This window comes from Tachyglossus aculeatus, chromosome 26, assembly GCF_015852505.1.
Source record: "Tachyglossus aculeatus isolate mTacAcu1 chromosome 26, mTacAcu1.pri, whole genome shotgun sequence".
Classification (NCBI taxonomy): Eukaryota; Metazoa; Chordata; class Mammalia; order Monotremata; family Tachyglossidae; genus Tachyglossus; species Tachyglossus aculeatus.
The window spans coordinates 5,939,636-5,947,428 of record NC_052091.1 but is presented as its reverse complement, the minus strand read 5'-3'; the positions used below and the strand labels follow the sequence as shown (position 1 = coordinate 5,947,428).

General features: G+C 54.1%; 1 protein-coding gene across 1 annotated transcript; it reads right to left on the bottom strand.

Moving 5' to 3' along the window:
• Positions 1–1,844: 1,844 nt before the first annotated feature.
• Positions 1,845–5,766, bottom strand: DMRTC2 (DMRT like family C2). The gene is made up of 8 exons (XM_038767531.1): positions 5,530–5,766; positions 5,131–5,288; positions 4,847–4,944; positions 4,478–4,664; positions 3,990–4,116; positions 3,523–3,583; positions 2,797–2,998; positions 1,845–2,214 (listed from the first exon to the last, which is right to left on the bottom strand). The coding sequence occupies exons 1-8, from the start codon at positions 5,739–5,741 to the stop codon at positions 2,102–2,104; spliced, it is 1,158 nt and encodes a 385-aa protein (XP_038623459.1). The 5' UTR covers positions 5,742–5,766; the 3' UTR covers positions 1,845–2,101.
• Positions 5,767–7,793: the final 2,027 nt, after the last annotated feature.

Genomic DNA, 7,793 nt, shown 5'->3' with positions numbered 1-7,793 from the left:
TACTGATGGACTGATTTATCCCCAGGTTCACTTCTGTCTCACTCTCGCCAGCCCAAGCCCCTGCTCCTTTCCCCGTGAAGTTCTCTGTCGCTGTCCCATAACCTGGTCTTTATCTAACACTCAGCAGGATGTAGTGGATAGAGCACAGGCCTGGGTTCTAATCCCGGCTTTGCCATTTGACTGCTGTGTCACCTTGGGCAACTCACTTCACTTCTCTGTGCCTCAGTTCCCTCACCTGTACAATGGGGATTGAGACTATGAGCCCTACGTGGGACAGGGACTCTGTCCAACCCGATTTGCTTGTATCCACCCCAGTGCTTAGTACAGTGCCTGGTACATATTAAGAGCTTAACAAATACTATTATTACTATTATTATAACAACTCTCTCCTCCTCTAGTTCCCCTCACCCACCGTCCCTCCCTACTGCCTCTCTCAGTCCTCGTCCCTTTTTCAGTTTTCCCTCTGAAACTCTCTTTTGCCTTGTTCTAATACCCGTAAGCTCCTCTGGTCTTTACTAGGTCTGTGGGGCCTGGCCTTACTGGAGCGGTGGCTCCCCAGCGAGATAAGAGAAGAAACCACACCAGAGGGGAGGAGGAGCGGGAATGGAGGCAGGCCTGGCCCCGAGAGATCTTCAGAGTTGGGGTTTAGCTACCTGCTCCCCCTCAACAGACCATAAGCAGCACCCCAGAAAATAACACTTATCAGTTGGCCCAGCTTACAGTTTCTAAGCTGGGAAAGGAAACCCCGTTCAGGCACTAGGGGAAACACGGTGACTTTGCTCAGCCCTTAGTTGCTATGGTCACCAGCCCCTGGTGCAGGATTTTCCTACCACCACTGGCACAGACCCTGGCAGTGAGCAGAAGCGTCCCTCAGCCCCTCGCATCCCCACAACAACTCTCATCTACCCTTCTCCTTCCCTTACCCAAACCCTTTACCCAAGAAGGGGTCCGGAGTCCGGTCTGCAAGGAACTTTGTGGGTAGAAGCGGCTTGGCCCACTGGAAAGAGCATAATTCTGGGGTTCGGGGGACCTGGGTTCTCATCTCGACTGCCGCTTATAAGCCGTGCGATCTGGGGCAAGTCACTTAATTTCTCTACACCTCATTTATAAAATGGAGATCAAGACGGTGAGCCCCAAGTGAGACAGGGACCATTCCTATTTGATAAGCTTGTGTCTATCACAGCACTTAGTAGAGTGCCCCGCACAGAGTAAGCGCTTAACCACTACCATATATCATCATCATTCTCAGCGCCTCAGTTTCCTCAGCTGGAAAATGGGGATTCGATATCTTTTCTCCCTCTCCTTTAGGCGGTGAGTCCCACGCGGAACGGGGACTGTCTGATCTGATGATCTCATAACCATCTGGGTTCTTAATATAGTGCTTTGGTGCATAGGAAACACTTAATGAACATCACCATTATAGTCAGGAGGGAAGGGGCGGATGGTGATTGGGGCGGGGCCAAGAGGTTCTGAGAGGGTTGGCCTCCGTCCTCTTCTCTTTTTGCTTTCTCTGCCGACAAATATACAGAAGCAACGTGGCCTAGTGGAAATAGCACCGGCCTGAGAGTCAGAGGACCTGCTTCCTAATCCTGGCTCGGCCAACTGCTTGCTGTGTGATCTTGGGCGGCAAGTCACTTAACTTCTCTGTGCCTCAGTTTCCTCTACTTAAAATGGGGATTAAATACCTGCTGTCCCTCCTGCTTTGACTGTAAGCCCCGTGTGCGACAGGGACTGTGCCCTATCTAATTAACTTGTACCTACCCCAGTGCTTAGAACAGTATGTGACACATAGTAAGCGCTTAACAAATACCATAAAAAAAAACCACACACCATTTCTAGCACAGGTCTCACAACTTTATTTTCCAGTAGCACCGAAAGGCCTTCAGGTATGAAGGAGAAGAAAAGAACAAGGAAAGCAAACCCTTTGGGGATCAGAAGAAGAGGCCACTCCCAAACAGTGGACCTCATTAAAACACCCCTTGTTAAAACACCAATCAATTCAGCTCTCACTCCTAAGTACCTATATATTGCTACAGTTAAAAGATGCCCCTGGCTTTCAGGCTGCGTAGGAAGTGAGGCCCTCCCCCATCCAACAGGGATCCTAACTCAGGAGGGAAATGGAGCCAAGACGACCAATGTGCAGGGCCACAGGGGGGGTTACATTGGGGGGCGGCACAGGATCCGAACTCTGGCGTCCTCTTCCTCCGGCTGGCTCTGAGGAGAGAGATAATCAGGGGGAGCCTAGGCATTTGAGCACCCGGGGCACCTCATTTCTCAGTGCCCCACTGCTAACTAGGCTCTTTCTGGGCTCCACTATCCCTCTGGGAGGTAGTGGGCTAGTGGGGAGAGTGGTCCCAAACAGGGTTTTCCATATTCTCTGTGACCTGATACTTTGAGCCCGATGTAGTTGGGTGGCAGCCCACTGGCTGGGGGGTGGGGGGGGCACGGGGAGCAACAGGGTCCTGTCCTTTGCCCCTCAGTTGGGCACCGTCCTCAGGGGCAGCAGAGAAATGGTGCCCTTTATGCTCCCGCAGGTCAATCAGTAGGGCCTACTACACACATATTGCCCGCTCCACGGAGAGACCGAGGGCAGGGTCAAGAACCCCAAACCCACCCATCCCGTCCCCCTTCTCCCCTCTCTTCTCCCAAGACTGAGGATCCTGCCCCACACCCCCTGGCCTTGCTTCAGCCTCCCAGGACTCTTGGACCTGTCCCTTTGGTCACTCCCCCCGGCTCCCCTACCACCCCACCAGCCTTTACTCCCTTCCCAGGATCCTCCTCCCTACTGAAGAGCACCTGGCAGCGCAGAGGGGTGGAGCTGAGACAGCCAGCCGGGGTTGGAGGGTACGGTTGGGGCAGGGGGGGCCTGGGAAGGAGAAGGCTGGCTGCGAGGCTGGCGTGAGCCTCTAAGCACCATCAGGGCCTCGGCCGCTTCCCGCTGCAACTGGTACTCGTTGGCCTGGGCGGAGGACCAAGCCAGGGAGGAGGTCCCGGTCACCTGCAAAAGAAAGCGAGAACAGCAATTTGGAACCCCACGGCCCAGCCCACCAGGCCCCAGTTTTCCCCCCTCAAAGCTCCAGCCCCTTTCCCTGAGGAGAGAGATAGTCAGGGGGAGCCTAGGCATTTGAGCACCCAGGGCACCTCATTTCTTGGTACCCCACTGCTAACTAGGCTGGAGAAGCCGCGTGGCTCAGTGGAAAGAGCACGGGCTTTGGAGTCAGGGTTCATGGGTTCAAATCCCAGCTCCGCCAATTGTCAGCTATGTGACTTTGGACAAGTCACTTCTCTAGGCCTCGGTTACCTCATCTGTAAAATGGGGATTAAGACTGTGAGCCCCCCGTGGGACAACCTGATCACCTTGTAACCTCCCCAGCGCTTAGAACAGTGCTTTGCACATAGTAAGGGCTTAATAAATGCCATTATTATTATTATTATTCTTTCCCAGGACTAGGTCTCACATCCCCCAGGGCCTGGTTTATCGGTCCCAGTCCCCCTCCCAGGACCCAGGTATCCTGTCCCCACCTGGGGTTGCGGCTGCAGTGGATCTGGAGGATCACAGGGCTGAAGAATCAAGGCTGAGGGTCTGGAAGCAGGGAGAGAAAAGTTATAGAGAAAGTGACTGGGATAGAGAACGGAACAGGCAGAAGCAGTGTGGTCTTGTGGAAAGAGTACAGGCCTGGGAACCAGAGGACTTGGGTTCTCTCCCGGCTCCACCACTTGGTCACTTAACTTCTCTGGGCCTCGGTGACGTCACCTGTAAAATCGGGATTAAATCCTCCTCCCTACTACTTAGACTGTGAGTCCCATGTGGGACAGGGACTGTTTCTAACCAGATTATCTTGTATCTAACCCAGTACAGTGTGTCTTAACTGCTTAATAGGTACCTCACAAGAACACAAGAAGAGGGGACCTGAACACAAGCAAATAAAGTAGATAAATACACCTCCTCCCCCCCCCCCCCCCCCCCCCCGTTCTCTCTTTTCTCTTACCTTTGAGTTGGAGAAGGGGAGTGGCAGGGCTCCCCTCTGGATGGAGGGGGAAGAGGTTGGCGTGGACCTACAGAGGGCAAGGGATGCCCTTGGATTGGCAATAGGAAAGAAGAACTGGTTTCAAGGCCTGAGTGGAAGAGTGAAAGGGTCAGAGTTGAAGAATTCTCTTCAGGTTATTTCTGCCTCCCTCCCATATCTCCCAACTGCTCTCCTTCCTTCCCCGAAGCACTTGTGTCCATCTCTGTTATTTCTTTACTTCTATTAATGTCTGTCTCCCCCTCTAGACTGTAAGCTTTTTGTGGGCAGGGAACATGTCCACAAACTCTGTTATACTGTACTCTCCACAGAGTTTAGTACAGTGCTCTGTACACAGTAACAGCTCAATGAATGATTGATTGATTGATTGAAGCCTTTTCAATCAAAACTTGCCTCCTCACCCTCTCTTCATCTCCAAATCCCCCCCATCTTTGCCCCTAGAGCCATCTCACCAGAAAGTCGTTGCAGACGGAGTGTGGGCTCCTGACGGACCAGACGGCAGAGAATGGGAGGCGACAGCCCAGGGATGGCAGGCGGGACCCAGTGCCTTGGGACCGAGGGGCCTGAGGGGACCGGACGCCATGACACTGGGACAGCCTCCGTGGACCAGCTGAGCAGTAAGGGTTTGTGGGAGCTCTCCTAGGTTGACGGAGAAACAGGGAAATCAGGTAGAGGTTGGGAGAGGATGGGCACTGCCAGGCAAGGGGCAATAGGGAAGATGGAGGATGGAGTGGGCATTGCCTGAAGGCAGAGCTTCTATCAAGAAAAATGAGGGGGCTACTGGGCTGGGGGTCCAAGGAGAAGACACATCTTGTTCTCACCTTTAAGGCAGGTAACAGGGAAGGCGGTGGGGTTGCCTGAAGAAAGAATCCTCCCTGAGGGTTTTCCGGATAGGGCTTCACATTCTCTTTCCCGGGTTCTTGAGGGGAATGAAACTCTTCAGTAAGAACCACCCCCAACCACCTCCACTCCCCCCATCACCGACTCCTGATCTCAGAGCCCCCTCCACACCCACCTAGGAATGCCAGAATCCCGCCCCCTCTTTCCCGTTCAGCCTTTCATACCCCCATCTCCCTCTCTGCCCCACCTGAGGACACACACTCACTGGGAGTTTCCGGCTCGTTGGGCTCCTTCTTCACAAGAGGAGAGGCTGCGACCGGGGACCCCCGACCCTTCAGCAGTCTTGCGGACAGGTGCTTCTTCAACTGCGACTCCTGTTGCCGCCTCAGGGCTACTTGAGCGGCCATGATGCGGCGACGCTCCCTGAAGATGGGAGGAGACAGGGTGAAAGGCAACCCCCAGAGGAAGCTTTCCCCCCCCTCAACCGTTACACTTTATCCCTTCCTGCGCCTCAGCTGACGGGCGGCTGGCTGGAGAGCGGCCGAGGCACCTCGGCTGCCTCAGCCGCCATCGCCCGTGCTCTTTGCCCGTCCTAAGGGCAGCGGCTTGGAAGGAGGTTTCGATGGGGGGCAAGAGGGACGCCACCCTGGAAGGCCCTACTCACAGGATGAGGATGCATTTTTGACACTTGCAGGCCTCGTACAGGCAACGCCTCTTGTGGCCCTTGAGCTGGACGGTGAGCCCGTGGTTCCGGCAGCGGGCGCAGGTGGGCGAGCGGCCATGGGGCAGGCAGGGAGGGAGGGTGACATCTTCGGAGCCCCCAGCCTCACCCTGAGGGAGGCTATACTGAGCAAAGGGGAGGTCCCCGGAATCCATGTTGTAGGAGCTGCCCCTGGAGGGAGAGGAACGGATTAGGATCGTTGGACAGTTGCCCTTAACCTGCCCTTCCCACACAAACACACATCGTTCCCTCAGTGCTACACTCCAGGGAGCCATTGCCCACATCTTTTCCTTCCCATGATCCTTTGGCATGGCGCCCCCCCCCCCCCCAGCCGCCATCACGCGCCCCTGCCCCTCCATCTTCCATCTCAACTTGGGTCTGCTTCAGTCCTCCAAAACGGCCACAGAGCCGCCATCCCGTCCCCACCCACTGTTCTGCCGTCCCTTCCGACCCTCCTGCTTCCCCGCCCTTATTGGCTGCTTTGGGAGGGAGAAGGGAAAAGAGGGATGAACCCGTGAGGAAGAAGAAGGGCGTCAGGAGGAGGAGGGTCGTCCGCCATGAGGCTGGGAGACAGGGGTTGGGGCGTCGTGTCAGGTCCCGCGCCCGTTACCTCAGCCTCGAGGGCCCCGGCGGGACCCGATCGCCCGATTCTGATTCCCGCCCTGCGGGCGCTAGCCAATGGGCTTTCAGCACGGCCCTCAGCCCTCGAAGCCGCGGCCAATGGGCGTGGAGCACCGCGTCCCGGGCCCCGCCCTCTTTTGCTGCGGCCGAGCCTCGCGCGCGGCTTGGCGTCTTCCAATGGGGCGTCGAGCGTTGTGACCCGCCTCCCGGGCTTCCGCCCAATGGGCTTCGCCGGCCCCTTCCCGCCCTCGGATCGGTGGCCAATGGGGCGTCGAGCGCTGCTGCCTGAGGCGAACCTCCCCTCCCCGGATGCCCCCCCCAACTTTACCTCAGAATCTCCTTCCCGAGTGACCTGGCACCAGCTTCATTCATTCATTCATTCAATCGTATTTATTGAGCGCTGACTGTGTGCAGAACACTGGACTAAGCGCTCGGAAATAATAATAATAATAATAATAATAATAATAATAATAATGGCATTTGTTAAGCGCTTACTATGTGCAGAGCACTGTTCTAAGCCCTGGGGGGATACAAGGTGATCAAGTTGTCAATCAATCAATCAATCGTATTTATTGAGCACTTACTGTGTGCAGAGCACTGGACTAAGCGTTTGGGAAGTACAAGTTGGCAATCAATCAATCAATCAATCAATCAATTGTATTTATTGAGCACTTCCTGTGGGCAGAGCACTGTACTAAGCACTTGGGAAGTACAAGTTGGCAACATATAGAGACGGTCCCTACCCAACAGTGGGCTCACAGTCTAGAAGGGGGAGACAGAGAACAAAACCAAACATATTAACAAAATAAAATAAATAGAATGGATATGTACAAGTAAAATAAAAAAATAAATAGAGTAATAAATACGTACAAACATATATACATATATACAGGTGCTGTGGGGAAGGGATGGAGAGGGGAAGGAGGGGGAGAGGAAGGAGGGGGCTCAGTCTGGGAAGGCCTCCTACGTGGGGCTCACAGTCTTCATCCCCATTTTACAGATGAGGTAACTGAGACTCAGAGAAGTTAAGTGACTTGCCCGAGGTCACACAGCAGACATGTGGCGGAGTCGGGATTCGAACCCATGACCTCTGACTCCAAAGCCCGTGCTCTTTCCACTGAGCCACGCTGCTTCCCTAAAGTACAATTTGGCAACGGGTAGGGACAATCCCTACCCAACAACGGGCTCACAATCTAGAAGGGGGAGACAGGCAACAAAACTAAACAAGTAGACGGGCATCAAGTTCCTTCAAGGCCCTACTGAGAGCTCACCGCCTCCAGGAGGCCTTCCCCGACTGAGCCCTCCTTCCTCTCCCCCCTCCTCCCCCTCTCCATCCCCCCCACCTTACCTCCTTCCCTTCCCCACAGCACCTGTATATATGTATATATGCTTGTACGTATTTATTATTCTATTTATTTATATATTTTATTTGTACATATTTATTCTATTTATTTTATTTTGTTAATATGTTTAGTTTTGTTCTCTGTCTCCCCCTTCTAAACTTTGAGCCCACTGTTGGGTAGGGACCGTCTCTATCTGTTGCCAACTTGTACTTCCCAAGTGCTTAGTACAGCACACAGTAAGCG